Genomic DNA, 18,850 nt, shown 5'->3' on the forward strand with positions numbered 1-18,850 from the left:
GTTTCCGTACAGCACGAATAAATCATCAAACTGCAGGTGAATAAAGATGTTTTATATGAATTCTGTTAATAAAGAAAGTCAATAAAGCCTAAGTACAGTTTAATTTAATAATTTATTCTAAATACATTCTTCTGCATGCATTCAATACAAGGCTGTTTTGAAAGAAAAAAAACACTGAACAGATAATGCTCACACAGATTTGTTTTCGTTTACATAAATAACAGTAATGTGCGTACAGAACCACTTGAGCAGGTTTGCCAATTTCCTTAACAATTTTGTGCAATTCTGCAGCATGGAGAACAAGGGCAAGGAAAACAGACCGAAAAATGAATGACGTCATCCTGCACTCAAAATATTCTTAAATCATCTGACACAGCTGTATAGTCAACTAAAAACTATTGGTTATTTAAAAAAGTGGACAAACCATCAAATATTCAATCATCAGGTGATTCAAAGCGGTTTACTTTAAATGACACAAAAGCAGAAATTTGTCATTCACATTTTAGTGGGAAAGACTGAAATGACCATTCTTATTGTAATGTAACATGTCCAGACAGTTTATCTGAATTTAAAAGTTAATATCGCATTGTCCTAGAATTAAAACGAACAAGTTTTTTTTCAACTTCTGGTTGGCTCAGAAATCACACTTTCGAGTATGTAGTAAGACCGTGTACTATTATTGATCATAAAATGATATCTTGGTAATATAGATGCTTACACACTGATTGTACTTGCATGTTAATTGAAATGCATCTAAAACTCCTCAACACCTCTTCACCTGAAAAAGGTCCACAGAGAACTGTCACAAACTTTTCTTTCACAGTGCAAGCAATTGTAGGAAACATTTGCCAAAAAGCATGCATGGATGCACACTTAAAATCCACAGAAATGTGTTGTTCATAATACTATTGTCAACACCCCTTATTAGACACAAACAGAAACGAATAAAAGTGGTTTGCTAATGATTTATAGACGTTTGTTTTGCTTAAACTTCATAAATAAGAGCCTATGAGATGTGGATTTGGAGAGGTCTTGTCATTTCATTAAACAGTATTACTGAGGTTGGTGAATGTGTTTCAATCTCACAGTCCCTTCAAAGGAAACAAATTAGTTTATTGGTCATTCTCTCGTATCAAACAGATCATTGGATTGTTCAGTAGTGTGTGCATGGGGGTTAAACACACATACGATACAGTACGGCACATGCTCACACAAACTCCCACACACAGCGTTCATTTTACCGCGTCCATGGGGTGTGGCCTACCCTGTATACCTGAATATCAGGGCCCTGTTGACCAACAACACAAACAAAGCATCATGAATCTCAGCGATTCAGGAATGATTCAGGTAAGCACCTCTCGGCATATTTCAGGGATTTTTTTGGTAAATGCACCTCAAACTTTCAGTGCAGTCTGATATGTCTCAGGCTTAAATAAAGAAGATTATAATCCTTGTCCATGTTTCAGAAATAAAAATATGTTTGTTGTTTCTGTACACGTATAGTATGTATTTCAGGTTCCAACTCCCAGTACTTTCCTCATGTGCTCGTAGACCACGTAGGAGATGCTGACTGCAGGTATGACTTTCAGAAAGTTCGGAGCGATGCCTCGGTAGAGTCCCACCAAACCCTCCTGAGCGACTATACTCCTGAACAGAGTCAACATGGACACCTGAGGACCACCCTTCATCGACGCTGACACAGAAAGAAGCAGAGGGAACAGCATTAACTAAAACTGAGCGCATTTCTGTTCATTCGTCTTGTGTAGAGTTTCTCTTACCCTGAGCCTGCATGCGCGTTCGGATGAGGGCGAGCGGGTAGGACGCCAGCTGTCCGCACGTACTGGACACAGTTCCACAACCCACCAGCACCAGAACGCCGGGGTCAGCCGTCCCATCCGTGTGCTTCTGTAACCAGGCGTTTTTCAGCGTCTGAGAGAAAGAGAGAGAAATACAGCGGGATGGAGGGTCTTTATAGGAACTATTCTCAATGCACATTCATACAAACACACACCTCGTAGACTGCCAGGTCTATGCCCGCGTAGGGGATGATGCCAAGCAAGTTGGGTAGATATCCTTTATAAAACGCCAGAGCGCCCTCTTTCTCCAGGATCTGCTTCGCGCAGTCGGCGACGCTTGAATACTGTCCTGTTTTACGCAAAGTGAGACGCGTTTTCAGCACCTAGAATACAAGAAAGGCTTTTCCTTTAAACTAAAAACAAAACAGGTAACTGGTGAAACAGGTAAGTCACTTTGATAATGTAGGGGAGTGAATCGATGACAGTGAGTGTTCAGAATACAAACAAATGATCTTGTGTATATACCTCCATAGGATATATAACAGTCTGAGCAGTGGCTCCAGCCAGTGATCCAGCGACGAATCTTTCATGAACTTTCAGAGTCCCTCCTTCTTTACTGCCTCTCATTAACCTTTTAATCTAAACAGAGATGTGATTTACTGTATTAGGCTTTTATAATGTTTATCCTTGAGTTACTGTAATCATGGGTCATCTCGTGTGGTTAAGTGCATAGAGAGAGAGAGATGTACCTGCTCATAAGCAAGGAATTTGATGGCTGTTTCTGGAGCTATCTTGAGCACATTAATGCCGTTTCCCCTCCACAGTGCTGTCAGACCGCCCTCTTTCACCATCGCCCGAAGACCACGCCACACGCTAACCTTATCAGAACTCCGCCCGTGTACCTGCGCACACAGCCAAACACATTCGGTCACTTTAGTTTCACACTTTACATCGAATTATTTAGTATGTTTTATCTAAATCATCAGGATTGTTATAAAACTCGAGTTAGTTTAATAAAATTCAGGATTTTAATAAAACCAGAAAATGTAATCACACATAATCGACAGCTGTGCGTTTACTTGCTATGTCTCATTTGGCCACTAGGGGTCAGTGTGCTGTTAGAATAGAAACCATCACCTGTACGGGAGACTGTATCGTCGGAGGCGCGCGCCTGGCCCGAAATTAACTTAAGGTCTGTGTTTGGTTACAATATAACAATTTATTTTATATTTAATCTATATTAATATTCATTTATATTCATATTTTATTGTATATTCATTGTATTAAATTAAATTAAAACTATTTAACATTCTTTGCTGAGGTCTACCGGAAGTTAAGTTTAGGCCACGTTTGTTTATGTTGTTGCCGCTAAAACCGATATTGTTTTGCTGCCTTAAGTTTCTTCAACTTACCATTTCAAGTTTTAAAATGCATGTCTTTACATGACTTTAACTTATTAACATAAGTTAAGTTGACAAATTTAGCTACTTTTTATAAATGACATCAACTCTACCACTGACTTTGTATTGTATCAGCTTTATTTGCAACCGTTGCTGATGTAGTCATATTAAGGGAAACTCTTTTAATTGTAGAAACTGCTACAGTTGTCATAATTTTGGAAAAACGTGTGTAATACTTTTCAGTACACTACACTATGAATGATAATTCATTTGCAGTAGAGGATGAAGGTCTGCTGTGACAGAGGTAGAGGTTTAAAATGTTAGGCCCAGTCACATGTCCAATATGTCATGTAGCCTAATATATATCCCTTTCATAAAAAAATGTATTTTTGTTTCTTTTGACTTTGTTTACCACGGCTTTCCAAATGTTAAATGAGGTGTAAAAGGCCTATCTTCAAAGTCCAATAACAAATTGTAATTTGGAGAAAGGCCTTTCAATACTGTAGAGGAGGCTGAGGATCAGAAAAAAACATTATTAAGAAATACGATAGTATGAACACTTTAAAGTATTTTGATGTAATTTATTATGTATCTGAATTAAAGTGATAAAGGGACATTAAATCTGTAAACACTATGCCATACACTATGCCTAACATATGTCTATATCCTTCTCTGGGAGTAAAAATATCAAATCTGCCATTTATAGCCAAGACTTTGAGGATCGTTCAGTAGAAAAATAGACCTTCCCTTAGAAACCTTCACTGGAGTTAAAAATGTGACCGTCTGTGCCAGACTGTGAACCTGACTCATGAGGAACATCAGCTTTACTGCTCAGTGAGACATAACACTATAAAGAGCTGATCTCAGACCAGCACGGTCTCACCTGTAAAAACACCTTGAGTCTGTCCAGCGGTGCTGTTCCTGTTCTGGAAACAGATCCGGCAACGGCCCCTGCCATCAGCTGTCTCCAAACAAACCCAGACCTCTTCTCCTTCTCTGAGAACTCGTCTGGAACAGTTAAAAGCTCGCCGATGTCCAACATCTACACGCACACCACAAACAAACACACAGCCGTATTTATATAAAGCCGTTTTAGTTCATTTCAACGATAGTTAGTTTCATGGTTTAGCGTTTGATTCGTACCACAGAGTGTTTCCAGTATTGCGCAATCTCTTCCATGTTGTGCAGAGGGTTAAACAGGAAGTGATCTCGCCACTCTGACCAATCGACGGTCATGGATCGATCTTTATCCATACTGTAAAAAACACACGTGTGGTATTATGCAGATGTAAATTATAGCGTGATATAAAGACACACACATCAAACACACACACCTCTCCAATATTTTGGCCGCCTGTTCCAGTGTGACCTCGACTCCAAGATTATGTAGTGACTGCTGGATCTCCCCAACATCTATTTTACCTACAAATCACACAGATACACAACAACACTGTGTATTGTATTTCTATCATAGAATAATATTATATTAGCATCTATCTATCGATGAAAACAAACGCTAAGAGTGACTTAAGGTCAAGCTGTAGTGTACAGCAGTAGTAAACTTAGTCAATACACTAAATAATTGAATATAAATGAAAAATATATAGAAAAATACATTGTTGTTATATAGCAATATTACAATATTGAATAATACACTAGGAATTGAAATGAAATGAAAATGATAAGGACTTGGTTCCAATATATAGAAATGTATTATTTATTATATTGCACTATATTTTTCATTATATTCCCACATTTTTTGTGTGTGTGTTTCGTTAGGGAACAGACACTAACCGTCATTGTTGCAATCCAAACTACGAAACATGAGTTTGAGGCGTTTCTCCTGTGAACGCAGAAACTCGGTGAACTCCCCAAAGTCCAGCTGACCGTCTTGGTTTATGTCTCCGGCTCGTACAACCTGCTGAATATAGGGCATACAGATGGAGAGAAAGAGAGAGAGAGAGAGAGAGAGAAGAGAGAAGAGTGAGAGAGAGAGAGAGAGAGAGAGAGAGAGAGAGANGAGAGAGAGAGAGAGAGAGAGAGAGAGAGAGAGAGAGAGAGAGAGAGAGAGAGAGAGATATGGGGGAAAGAGGGATGCCGGGAATCATTAGGAAAGGTAGGATGGGGGGGAAAGATGCAAATGAGGGAAAGAAGCACATTAAAACCATGCAAAGCCCGCAGCCAACCCACAAAAAACAGACACCAAGAGCTCCAACATTCAGTTTTGCTAACTTTCAGAAACCGGTGACAGGAGCTTTTTAATGTTTTTAACATTACGCACACATGACATTAACATGATGCAGCATTCCCAACCCACTGTCCCTCCATAGTGTGACATTTCTTAACGTAAAAACTGGACATTCAACAAGGAAAAACTGCAAGGCAGAGAAGACGCGTTCAAAAATAAGGATTGATGAGCTCACCCAAAGAGAAAAGTGGTATTGGGAGCGATGCACATTTCACTATCAAATTTAAAGGGATACTTCCCCCAAAAATGAAAATTCTGTCATCATTTACTCACCTTCGAGTTGTTCCAAATGTGTATAAATTTATTTGTTCAGATGAACACAGAGAAAAAGAGGAAGAATGCTTATAACCAGACAGATTTTGCCCCCCGTTGACTACCACAGTAGGAAAAAACACAATGGCAGTCAAAAGTGCCCCAGAACGGTTTGCTGTCCTACATTCATTGTGTTCAACAGAACAAAAAAAATGATAAAGTAATTTTTCCTACTATGGTAGTCAATGGGGGGCAAAATCTGTCTGGTTAAAAGCATTCTTCCAAATATCTTTCTCTGTGTTCATCAGAACAAAGAAATTTATTCAGATTTGGAACAACTCGAAGGTGAGTAAAGGATGACAGAATTTAAATTTTTGGGTGAAGTATCCCTTTAATTTTGAATAATGTTGACTAATGCAGTGGTTCTCAGACTGGGGGCCGTGGCCTCCTGGGGGGCCCCAAGATGGTTCCAGGGGGCCACAGATTTTGTGGCATTTTAGAAATATAGATATATATCATACATCAGAAAAACAACACCACCATCCAAAAGAATTGATGTTTTAGCATTGTTTAACTGAATATTTTCTTGGTTTAATTAAAATTATTATATTATAATATTATAAAATTAAATTATAAGATTATAAGTCTTTATTTGGGGGGCCGCAAAGCAATGCACTCTACACAAAGGGGGCCTTACAACAAAAAAGTTTGAGAACCACTGGACTAATGAATTGTGCACCAAGTGTATAAGACAAGTTCATTTTGATAAACTTACTCACTAAAAACTATTTTAAATACTACATAACAACAGAGAAACCATCTTAAACAGTTCACCCATGAAAATTCTCTTATCAATCATGTTGAATCTTGTGATTAGATGTCATGCATGTTTAGTCACAAGGCACTATCGAGAGATTATAAATGTGTCAAAAATAATTTATAATAAATGTTCAATATGCAAGGTGTTAATAGCTGAATAAGCCAACAAAAAAGATTTATGTATATTACGATGTATCGTCTCTGTCCTTCTGAAACCTCGTATGTCCAAATTCGCTGTTTTTCAAGAAATGGAAAAAACACAGTACTTTTTAAATGATTGCATACATACCGTGTTGTCAAAGTTGACAAGCACTTTTTAATACTTTTTATTGGTTAGATATTTGCAAAACCAGTTATAAACATAGAGGGTGACAAATAATAATGATTTATGGCAAAAAAATAAAGATCACGAAATATGGAGATACAATGTTTCAGATGGACAGCAGCGATTGTATACATTTATATTACATTACAAGAGAATTTTCATATTTAGCTGAACTGTTCCTTTAGTGTTGAGTGTTTGTGAATGAAACATCCCATGTTTACATTTTCAGGCGTCCCTTACACGGGCTTCATGTTTTTTTTCAGGGTGGGGCTTTCGGCACTTAAAAATACCAAAAGCTCATTTGTCGTTGCATCATGTCTAAACTTGTTTGTATTGAGCTTTAAGAACATGGAGGTCTCCAGACACCGTGCTGTAGTTCTGGGTTCGTGCTGAATTGTATATTCTGGTGTTTTAATATGAGAAGAATGCCAAATGCAAACAAATTCACCTCAGGTGACTTACGCAATGTGTGTCATGCAGTCTTTCCAGTGTTTAGAGCAGACAAACATGCACACAATCCCCACTGTGTTTGTGAGTTAAATCATGCTGGAAAGCCTCTTCTGGGTGTTTTTCAAGAGAAAATATGCCAGCTATTTGTCATGTTTAACTAGCTTAGTGTGCTTCCTCTGCCACAAAATACCCATGTGTTCGTAGTGTATTTATGTGAGCCCCACTCACATGGACCGACTCCAAGAAGCTGACCTTTTACACACTCCGTAAACTCTGTTTGTGTGCGTATGTGTGCGTCCGTGCTTTCTTCCCAATCTACATCTATCATAACTCTTGTCAACCCATGCAAAAACATGCACACACAACAGATCCAGAAAAACACAAGTGTGTCACCAGTTGTTGCCAAACTTAATGTAATGTAAAGTGAATCTCATTTAAAACTGTATATTATATCATATTATATATGTAATATTAAAGCTTCTTATAGCAAACACCTCTCTCTAAATGCTTTGTATGAGGATTATGTCCCCCTGGTAAAGTGGGTGGAGACATTTCGGAAATTCTCAGGAAATGGCAGATGCAGACCCTGTGATGTCGATCTGACACCGGCGGGTGAGCAGAACTGTTTCTCTCACTCCGACCTTGAGATCAATAGCAACAGCGCTCATAAACCGCTCCATTTACTCGCTTATCTCTGTTCCTAAACCCCGGCCCTTATTTTATTCATATAGCTTTAAAATATTGCTCTAGATTTGAGTGCTGCATAATGTCTTATACTTTCACTAATGGCTCTTGCACATCTGTCTAACCTGAGCTGAACATCAAACTCATTCTGCGGTCCTTAACATGGCACTGATGCTATAAAGATTTAGGTTTTGTGTTAAAATATGTGTGATGTTAGATTAGATGATTCAAAGCTCGAGTTTCAGGCTCAATCAACTAAACAAAGATGAAAACCTACAGGATTCCCACATGAAAAAATATTGTAGTACACTTTAAAGCTAAAATACACTACAAGACTTTTGCCCAGATTTTCAGTCTGGACTTGTTGCAGAAAGTCTGTGCCAGTCTGCAGATTTGATCAGTTAGTGTGTTTCTATCTGAAACTTTCAAAAAGTCTGCAAGTGTGTGATGTCTAGTTTAAAAAAATCTGTTCAGATTTTAAAAGTCTTGTAGTGTATTCCAGCCATTATTGTTTACTACAGTAAAGTGTTATAATGTAGAAATCACTACTATTGTACTATTTGATAATAACCACAAAACTGTAGTATTGTAACTACTGTATTACACTTTAAAATGTACTATAGCCAAAAATATTTATAAAAAATACTATGATACGTTTTAGCGGTTACTATAGTAAACTGTAGTATATCTTAGAAATCAATACTATTATACTATTTGATAATAACTAAAAAACTGTTGTACAGTTTTACAGTTGTACTGTACAAATATTATAGTATACTTTAATATCTACTATATTCATAAATATTTATAAAAATGTATAGTATTTATAAAAAATACTACAGTACACTGTTTACTATAGTAAAGTGTAGTAAATACTACTTTTATATTGACTTTACTCAACCGTACTATATACTGCAGTTTACGAAATACAAAAGTATCGCAGTATGTTTTCACGGTGTGCGTAGACTGTATACCTCAGCGTTTTTAGCCTTTTAACATTTTTATGATGTATTTAATACACACAAAAGCCATATCACATCTGACATTATTGAACTGTCATAAGTTTACAGGGCAAGTTTTAGTTTTGATTTCTGAGTAGCCACGCCCATTGGTTGAGGTTTTGTCGCATCGCACAGCATTTTCAGATAGGACCAAATGAATCGTCATTTGAAGAAGGTTGTTCTGTTCGCGATCACGTGATCTGGGTTGCAGGTTATTATTTGCATCTGACAGCCCGATCGTGACGTCCCAAGATCCCTTGTCTAGTTTACCCCGCTCAGGGGGCTATAAATAAACACCCTTTCGTTACGAGTGCGTGTGTTGGGTTTCCTCCCTACCTCCTCCACCGAGCTCGACGACATCCCCCGGCCGGCGAGTCCGACGCGCAGCTCGTTCACGTCGATCCGTCCGTCCTTGTTTAGGTCCAGCTGGTCGAAGAGCTCGGCCCACAGCCGCTCGCGCTCGGGCTCGACCCCGCTGTCCTGACAGCGCGCCCGGGTCCAGCCGCGTTGACCCATGATGATGTCCGCGCGCAGCACACTCACGCACCGAGAGACATGGGCAATCAACCCCCACGCACCGGGCGTTTCTTACGTTTCCTAAACAGGAGCTTTTGACGAAATAACGCCCCTCGCGTCCACTTTCCAGATGGTTTAAAACAGCTGCGTGCGTATCGCACCGAGAACCAGGAAGCCGAGTAGCGTGTTTAGATCAACCTTTCCAGAAATTCAAGCGCTACTTTTTCACATCGATCCGAAAGCAAAACGACATCTCAAACTGAGCTGAAAATGCCGCACTGGTCCAACGCGTGCGCGGAATGCGTCAAAGAAAGCGTGCGCGTCGAGCGCGTATGAAACGCGAGTCGAGATCTTCCGCTGCGGCTCGGCGATACAACAGCGGTCTCACGTTACATCAAACACCGCCTTCAGGACGATTTGTAATGGTCGCCTCCTCCTTCCAAACGTGCATGTGCACTCAATACACTGTGTTGTTTCCATTACGATACCATTATGAACCATCAGCTGATAACATTAAAACCATGACAAAATCCGCGTGTTTAGATCTTATTCCAGTTGGATTTAATGGTGTTATGTTGGGTCAGATAACATCCCAGCATCCACCAGTTGAACCCAACACAGTACCAGTAGACACCATTATAGTTTCCTTTAAAACCAATACGCTTCCCATTATAACATTACATCAATTACTATTTCTATAAGGGTTTCTCTTGCTCTTAGAGATGTTTATTTGTCATTACAGTTCGTAAAGAATTCTATAGGTAAAGAAGGGGAAGGTGTTAGCTGAAGTACTGAGAGACACTGTTTTCATGAAACCTTGACTCTTATCTAAAGCGCAGAGAATGGTCACAATGGGAAACATTCAACACACTGATCAAGAGAAACGTGTCGCATGACTGACCTCAGAAAAACAGAGGAAGAGAAAAAACACTGTATGGCACTTTATGCAAATGAGGTACAATGTCTTACAGCTAAATTTGATTTTACATTCACCCTCATGTCATTCAAAACACGATTTTCTCATCTGTAGACCACAAAAGAATATATTTCAAGAAATGGTTTTGTGCTCATGGAAGTCAATGGGGTTCAAACTTATGAAACAGTTTTTCTAAAGAAACTGTGTTCATCTGCGTTCGCTGTCACTTCTCTTTAAATGCGGAATCAACCTTTTCATCCAACACGCAACAAACGTGTTCATTTTTTAAGCGTCTGGAAACAACGTTCTGATTAAACGCACAGATAACCTGCCACACACCTGCTGCCTTCAGTCATCATTGCAGGTGAAACACGCACAAGAGATCCGCTGTCCACACACCCTGCTCTCACATCACTGACAGTAAACGCCGTCCACAGTTACATTTAGTCATATTGTTGAAGGTAATCTGTGGGTGTGTGATCTGTGATGTTTGATGATCTCAGGTTCAGATTAATTTGACTATTTAAGAGCAAGACACGGGCGGAGTGAAACAAACCGTGCTGGACACGTCTAGTGTTCAATCATCTTCTCTTTAGCGTCCGTCTTCGCTCCGTGTCATGTGTAAGGGTCTCTCCGGCCTCCCGTCCTCATGCCTGGAAAAGTGAGTGTGAATGTTTGTATTAAGATGATTTGGAGCTGTAATAGATTTGCATTTGTGTGATGATTTGTGTGTGTGTGTGTGTTTCAGGGCAAAGGGAATGAAAGTCAAACTGACTCACCTGGCTGAAAAGCAGGAGTGGGTTCATAAACACAGGTAACGCGGTCATTCTGCAGTTCATTACAACATAAATAGCTCAACAATATAAAAACATATTTTTCACCTCAGGGCAACTGAAGAAAAGCCGCCGCAAGATCTGGAGACTTTGCTTCACAGCAAAAGCAAGACATTCTTCCCTTCTAGATGCAGTGATATCTGTAAATAGAAACGAGCAGTAGCATCATCTTTGTCCGTCTCTCTTCAGCGACCACTCAAGCTTTCCGCTGGTTCCTGCGTTCAGAGTTCAGCGAGGAGAACCTGGAGTTCTGGCTGGCGTGTGAAGATTACAAGAGCTCATCCGCGTCTAAACTGTCAGCCAAAGCCCAGAACATCTACAACCAGTTCATCAACCCCGATGCTCCTCGTGAGGTGAGATGTATAGATCTCTGCTGACCATACATCTCACAAAAACATCATATTTAGATTGATATTCAACCCCTAAAGACAAAGACACACGTATTTTGCATAAAGAACTATTTTGCTCAATTTTCACCAAATTTTCTGTAATACAAACAGACATTTTCTTTGGCGGATCTTTGTGATCCTCATTAGATTCTTAATACAGAATAATAATAATACAAAATAATAACTGTAATACAGTATTTTATATAGTATTACAAAAAGTGATATACAACAGTGTAATAATATATAATATATTACAATTTAATATAATATAAGTGATGTCTGGGGGCATATTTAATACTTTAAATTGAACAAAACACCTAACTATTACGGTATTAACTAGAGAAAAATATTTGGCTAATAGGCAAAAAAAGGTATATAAATACATATAAACAAAAAGCTCCTAGTAAATAAAAATACATTGACTATTTTGTCTGCTATTAATATTTATTGCTTAGTCATTATTTGATTTATTATCCAAACATCACTTTCGGCCACAACTGTATAAATACTTTTACAATTTAAATCATGCATTTGACTATTTATCATGTAATCTAAATTTCTGGTGACCTTCCTCTGACCCTTACGGGTGTTTCTCAGGTTAATCTGGAAAGTGAGACCCGCGAGCTGTTAATGGACCTGATGGAGACACCCACAGCGGAGATGTTTAATGAAGCTCAGCACAGAATCTTCTCTCTGATGGCTAAAGATTCATTTCCTCGTTTCCTGCGGTCCACTTACAGCCAGCGCCCTCTCAAAGCTCTGTGAGACGACCCGTCTTAAACCCACTTTTCATCCGGTTAAAAATGTGTTTCATTACTTAAACTGTCAATATAGATGCAAGGGTCTGATGTAGTTGTGTTAACGTAAATGTTAGAATTGTGCTTCATAGACAAGAGAACACATTGTTTTTGCTGTATGTATGAGAACTTTTTATCTTCAATCCTGATAATTTAATAAAATATCTTGTTTCAAAAGAGACATGAGTGCTTTGCAGTGCAAATGTTATAAGAGCCTAACATGTCTGGCATACGAAGGTCACACTAAAATCTGAAAGGCTGAACACATGACTTTCAGCCAATCAAAAGCAGCCACTGCGTCCTTGACGATAATGTGAAGACCTTCAGGGAATTTACACAAATCCTGGCAATAAAAACAATGGGCCTCGTTTATATTTATACAATCTTTGATTGTTTGCTGCTGGGCAGAGGTGGCTCAAGGGCTACAGGTATTTTTCTGTCTTTGGGAATTTTTGCCACGTTTCTAACGAGGAAGTTGCTTTTGTAAAGTTTGTGTTTTGCCTTCCTTGATTTGGAACCTGATTTTGATGTTAGGAATGTGTTTTTGTCTTCCCATCGTACTTTTGGATTCTTTTTTATTATTGTACATTTATATGTGACCCTGGACAACAAAACCAGTCTTATGGGTCAATTTTACATAATCTGAAAGCTGAATAAATAAGCTTTCTATTGGTGTATGAGTTGTTAGAATATGACAATATCTGGCTGAGATACAACCGTTTAAAACTCTGGAATCTGAGAGCCCAAAAAAATCAAAATATTGAGAAAATTGCCTTTGAAGTTGTTAATCAGGGGCACTGTGGCAGACCATCCACTCACAAAAATAAAGTTTTTATATATTTAAGGTAGGAAATTTACAAAATATCTTCATGGAACATGATCTTTACTTAATATCCTAATGATTTTTGGCATAAAAGAAAAATCGATAATTTTGACCCACACAATGTATTTTTGTCTTTTACTAAAAATGTTCCCGTGCTACTTAAGACTGGTTTTGTGATCCAGGGTCACATATTTTCTTTCCGTTTTGGGATGAAGATTGTTCCTTTTGGCTCATTTTTCATGAATGTTATATTTTTGGGCTACCGTCTACTCCAGTTTAAAGTGGTTTTTGAATAAATATTCAGTGTTGGGACAGATTTGTATTTTACAAGCAGCATTGCGACGTTCACCTGGCGTCTTTGACATCCAAACCTATATTAGATCAGCTGCCCATCTGTTAGCAGGTATACACAAGATACGTTCAACATCCAGTCCTTCCAACTGGCCTCCTTTTATTACTCAAACAAAACAGGCATGTGTTTGCCCTCAGTCACTGATTAGGTCACACCACATATACCTCGCATTGTGATTGACTGGACCAGAGTAATACTAAACAAATACAGATGAGAGCATATTTTACACAGTATATATGCTAACAGCTGGTTACAACAAAGTAATATGATTTAAAATAAGACACTATAGTATGTAACTGTCATGGACATTCCAAATCACAGCAACCAAGCGCCACCAGCTGGTCATTTTCAGAAGAGCACCAGGTATTATTTCAGCTGGCTAGAAACGCTTTGGTGGGCACAGTTTAATCTATTGGTAAGCATTTAGCCTGTTATGCATTTATGCAATAATGTTGCCAAACCGGAGAATGAAGTCCAGAGGATTCCAGCGTTCCTAGATACGTAATTTGCGTAGCTGTAATGCAGAGGCGGAGATTATGCTAATTATGAATGAGCGTGCATGCGCGTCCTGTTTACGAGTGATTGGAATTAATTTCACACACGCACGCACGCACACACACACACACACACACACACACACACACAGGCTTTGGTTGACTATCCCCGTGGGGACAGTCCATAGGCGTAATGTTTTTATACTGTACAAACTGTATATTCTATCCCCTATCCCTAACCCTACCCCTAAACCTAAAGATCATAGAACACTTTTTGCATTTTTAGATTTGTAAAAAATATTGTTCTGTACAATTTATTATCTTTTTTGCCCCTGCGGGACCTCAATTTTGGTCCCCACGGTGACACGAGTCCCCATGTGTTGGTGTGTATTCAGGTTTAGGTCCCCACCGGGATATACAAACATGAACACACACACGCACGCACGCACGCACGCACACACGCACACACACACACACACACACACACAAGTGGCGGAGATAGAGTTTTATATATGGCCAGGGGGTGGCCAAGACTACTTCCGGACGTTCAACTTTAGCGATTTACATATTTTGCAGGGCTGAAAAATCGTATGGTTTATTATTGTATTACTCTGTCTGAAGTCCTTGATTTTGACTGGTCAGTTGCAACATTCCAAGGTCTGTTTTTCTCTGATATCAACCCAACCAAAACAGATTACAGATGGTTATCTGAGTACTGCAGTCATCTTGATTGTTATTATGTTCTATCTCTTTTCTAATGCCAACACAAACAACTGTAAATCAATATTTTGTGTCAGAAATATTTACTTATGAAGTATATATTTTAAGTGGGATAGCCTAATGTACACTCAGGAAAATGAACTTTTGACTTTGTTAATGTTTCATGTTTTTATGTTGGAGATGCAGAACAGTGGCACTTGTGGTTATTGTCAGACTATTATCTCATTCGATGACCAATAACTGTGCTAATGTCGGGGTTAAGAACTGTCTGTTCTTGCTCGTCGTGTCATCGCTCATCATGAAAGGGAGGGGTGGAGTGAGCTGTTGTTTGCGATTCACAACGTCACCGCAAGATGCCGCTAATATCCCACAATGGTCCTTTCAACTTTATTTTTAAAATGACACTTAATTCTAAAAATAGCTTTGTTTAAATAATAACCTTGCTTAGTCTGTTTCCATAGTTTTATTGAGTAAATGTACGTTTACATGCCTAATAGACACTTACAAACAAGCAATTTATATGACATTTGTATATAACATTTAAATTCATATGTAGCATTAGTATCACATTTATTAGTATCAGCATTAATCGCGAAAGAGATGTCTGTTTAAACTGTAGAATTGTTACATTTATATCATAATTATAAACAGTACAAATAGTCATGCACATTGCTTGCTTCTGAGAAAACCATTACAGCTATGTCTCAAACTATAAATTTGCAAATAACATGACATTTATAGAAAATTTGTTGAAACAATTCTGAAACTTCCGACGCACCCAATTTCAGCAATTCCGACGCACCCTATTCCGGCAATTCTGAAACACCCGACAGATGCAATTCCAGACACTGCAGCACTGAGGGTGTTCTTCCGAACAGATTAAGGGGGAATTCTCTCTAGAAAGATATTCATCATGTTCTGCAAAATAATATGAAATATAGCATTTCTTGCAATTGTCCTAATACTTATGATGGTTTCCAGACAGTTCTTAACAACTGCAAAATGTTCAACCTTGGATGTTGACATAAATGGTCATCTATATATATTATACATTATAGCCTACATATTACACTGCTATTATACAATATAATATTGTATTGTTTTCTATTATAAATTGTTAATCTTTTTTATTGCTTCACATTCCTTAATTAACGTAGATTACTATGTATAAATTATTAATAAATATTGATTATCAGTAATTATTATTTATGATGATTATACTGTAATATGCAAATATAAGTTTACACTTACTTTGTAAATATACATAAGAAATGATGCATGTCTAAGAAAGAAAAGCTTGATAAACATACCTTTTAAGCAGGCATAAAGGGTTAGGTTCTGAAAGAACAGTGCATTTGTGAATTTATCTGCAGTTAAATAATGCAAATAAAACAGGGTTTAAATAAAGATCAATATAACTACAGTAGCCTACCTGTGATCTTAGGTATTTTTCCAGTTTATCAAATGCATCTTTATTCTTCTGGCATTGCAATATTTCATTCTCATAGAACAGACAGTCCACTGCAAGTATTTGCTCCCTGTTTAAAGCTGCATTGCTGTCCGGTATAATTTTCTCATGGTCAAACGTGTGATGGAACACCACCAGGATGACTGGTTTGTGAACTAAGGAAATGACAAAAGTGCAGACTTTATCTTAAAAAACATGTCAACAAGATACTCTTTCATTATTAATGTAGCTTTTTACAGTAAATTACCTTGAAAACTGTCAAGTTCATCAAGTGCAGCGTTGATGTCTGTTCCAGCACGGGAAACAATGTAGCAGAAAAACAGTATGAATTGACCATTTCCAGCTGATGTCTGCCTCAGGTGCCGTATTTTCTCATGAAGCATTTTCTTGAAACCATCTTCTATATGTTTCATCTCCTGAGTTAAAATAAGAAATATATCAAATACTAATGTATATACTTACCAATGACAGAATAAAATAGCTATTGCGTCAACACTCTCAAACAGGGAGGAAATTGCATATAACATTTCGGCAGTGGATGATGTTAACCAATTTTTAAAGCGTGAAAATGTATTTGTAATGTAGGCCCAGGCAATACTTTTTAGGTGTCAATACCACCATGCACAGTAGCTACATTTTTATTTTATAATAGTCTACCTAGGTTTTCCCTTGCTTAGGCTGTGTTGCAGGATCGAGAGCTTTTATCATTCTTACGATGGTTGAAACGGAAGCAAATACATATTTTTCTGTTAAATTGAGCTAAAACCGATCATTCAGAACGAAGGTGACTTCGTTTCATAGCACCAATCTGGAAAACGCCTTCATGTTCTCAGTGCTTAATTAAGGGGGCGTGGCAGTTCGTCAAAGGGGTGGGGAGAAGTAACGGAATGTGCAATCTGTGAGGGGTTTTCTATCTAACTATTTTGATGTTTTGAAAATGCACACAAGAAAGCCTAAATGGAAACGGACATGCGAAGATAATCTCAGAATTATCAAAGAAATTTAACGTGCTAGACGCAGATTTTATCTTGAGTTTGCCTTAGTTCAAATGCGCGCGAAGGTGATGGAAACAGTTTATTGTCATAATGAAGATGTTGTGAATATTTGTGTATGTAAACAAATAAAACACAGCCCTCAACATTTGTGTAGAACTCAGAAGTTTAACGTTAAATTTAAAGGAGCCATGAATTAAAACCACAATTTTAACCCGAGCTTTTGTTGTATAAGAGGGAATCGCATTCAAGCGAACATCCTGTATGTGTCAGAACTGAAAACGCCCTTGTTACTGAAATTACAACTGTTATTGACACCAGGCTCAGCGAACGCCAGGTCCTGGAATGCACCTATCTATGACAGGTTGAACACCGCCTCCACAGAAAAATATCAACCACTACTTCTCTAGCCCCGCCCACTGGTTCGCGAATGACTTTATCCACACATAGTACACACTGCCGCATTTGTGATGATCGACAAACTGGTAACCATAGCGACATATTTTTCGGCTAAAGATTCGTTTTGTCCTTCAGTTTAAACTAGACTGCTGATATGCATGCGCTGTTTTGTGTTTATGCTCGAAGGCTTCATCACACAGCGCTCTTTTGCTGTGTTGCCATGTTTGTTATTAATAAGCACTTTTATGCTTGTTGTTTGGTCTTAGATCGTATAAAAGAATTTCAAATATATAAACAATTTGCATTTTAAGGTTTGTTTTTGTCTTGTCTTTATTTGCTTCTTTTTTCTGTGAAGATCTGGCAACCATGTCACTTTAGGGAAGAGCTCTGGAGAGCGGCTAGCCCCGTGTCATATGTGCAAAAGTGAGGATTTCTTTCACTGTTATTTTTGTTTAGAGAGACCAAGCAACAAACATGCACATTGTGCAGCGCCTGGTTGTGGAAGAACACAGTCGCTTCCTTCGGATTCTGATATTAGGAATGCGTGGTTGAAGTTTATTTTGAAGTACGTTCCTGCTCACGTGGGTGAAACATTGAGCATTTGTTTGTGTCATTTCACCGTGGATTCCTTTGTGAACAAGGCGCTGGATTTGCGGAGAGACTAAAATGAAAAAGCAGTGCTGTGCCGTCAATATTGGATCTGACAGGAATGACGCAGCAATCTTATGTGAGTAAAACATATTTGTACTATGCGTCACTATTGCTTTGTTAGAGATCGCTTGATGTGTCCTGATTATGTGTAACCTAACGTTACGTGTCTAACCAAATTCACAGAAGGCTCCAACTAAGTTTACTAGCAAACTGCTATCCAATCATAGCAGTGGGCGATTACTTCCAAGTCTTCAATGCGGCACGCCCATTAAAACAGAGCGTTTGACGAGACGGCCTCAAAATCCGGGTAGAAAATAGCCTATTACTTATTTATTTTGATGTTTTCGAATGTAAAAATCACGCGAACGTCATAAGTAGACCTCATACAACAGTATAAAACAATAAAAACGGCAAGTCCAGGACACCTTTAAATTACATTGCGGGTGCAGGTGGAGGCTGCCGTGTATAACGTTAGGCATATTAAGCATTTAATCATCCGTTCACCGTATTTCATCAGTTCTTCAG

General features: G+C 38.4%; 2 protein-coding genes across 3 annotated transcripts; one reads left to right on the top strand and one right to left on the bottom strand.

The window, feature by feature from the left end:
• Nucleotides 1-93: 93 nt before the first annotated feature.
• slc25a23a (solute carrier family 25 member 23a) lies at nucleotides 94-9,863 on the bottom strand. 2 transcript variants are annotated; one of them, XM_057332023.1, is made up of 10 exons: nucleotides 9,312-9,863; nucleotides 4,991-5,114; nucleotides 4,531-4,618; nucleotides 4,340-4,451; nucleotides 4,080-4,238; nucleotides 2,546-2,698; nucleotides 2,322-2,435; nucleotides 2,012-2,179; nucleotides 1,779-1,929; nucleotides 94-1,693 (listed from the first exon to the last, which is right to left on the bottom strand). In XM_057332023.1, exons 1-10 carry the CDS (start codon nucleotides 9,489-9,491, stop codon nucleotides 1,512-1,514), a joined length of 1,431 nt encoding a protein of 476 aa, XP_057188006.1. In that variant the 5' UTR covers nucleotides 9,492-9,863; the 3' UTR covers nucleotides 94-1,511. The 2 variants fall into 2 exon arrangements, with proteins under 2 accessions (XP_057188006.1, XP_057188005.1); XM_057332022.1 differs by having other exon boundaries at nucleotides 4,991-5,117.
• Nucleotides 9,864-10,039: 176 nt separating this feature from the next.
• Nucleotides 10,040-12,570, top strand: si:ch211-196h16.12 (regulator of G-protein signaling 5). The gene is made up of 5 exons (XM_057332122.1): nucleotides 10,040-11,068; nucleotides 11,156-11,221; nucleotides 11,294-11,346; nucleotides 11,430-11,593; nucleotides 12,227-12,570. The coding sequence occupies exons 1-5, from the start codon at nucleotides 11,025-11,027 to the stop codon at nucleotides 12,392-12,394; spliced, it is 495 nt and encodes a 164-aa protein (XP_057188105.1). The 5' UTR covers nucleotides 10,040-11,024; the 3' UTR covers nucleotides 12,395-12,570.
• The last annotated feature ends 6,280 nt before the right edge of the window (nucleotides 12,571-18,850 follow it).

The sequence above is a fragment of the Triplophysa rosa genome, linkage group LG4 (assembly GCF_024868665.1).
Source record: "Triplophysa rosa linkage group LG4, Trosa_1v2, whole genome shotgun sequence".
In the NCBI taxonomy this organism is placed as follows: Eukaryota; Metazoa; Chordata; class Actinopteri; order Cypriniformes; family Nemacheilidae; genus Triplophysa; species Triplophysa rosa.

Coding starts and splice junctions, on each gene's coding strand:
- si:ch211-196h16.12 (XM_057332122.1), top strand. CDS start 11,025: ATGTGTAAGGGTCTCTCCGGCCTCCCGTCCTCATGCCTGGAAAA. Junction 11,069..11,155: donor CCGTCCTCATGCCTGGAAAA/GTGAGTGTGAAT, acceptor TGTGTGTTTCAG/GGCAAAGGGAATGAAAGTCA. Junction 11,347..11,429: donor GACTTTGCTTCACAGCAAAA/GCAAGACATTCT, acceptor GTCTCTCTTCAG/CGACCACTCAAGCTTTCCGC.
- slc25a23a (XM_057332022.1), bottom strand. CDS start 9,491: ATGGGTCAACGCGGCTGGACCCGGGCGCGCTGTCAGGACAGCGGGGTC. Junction 2,699..4,079: donor GACTCAAGGTGTTTTTACAG/GTGAGACCGTGC, acceptor CTGTGTGCGCAG/GTACACGGGCGGAGTTCTGA. Junction 2,436..2,545: donor AATTCCTTGCTTATGAGCAG/GTACATCTCTCT, acceptor ATCTCTGTTTAG/ATTAAAAGGTTAATGAGAGG.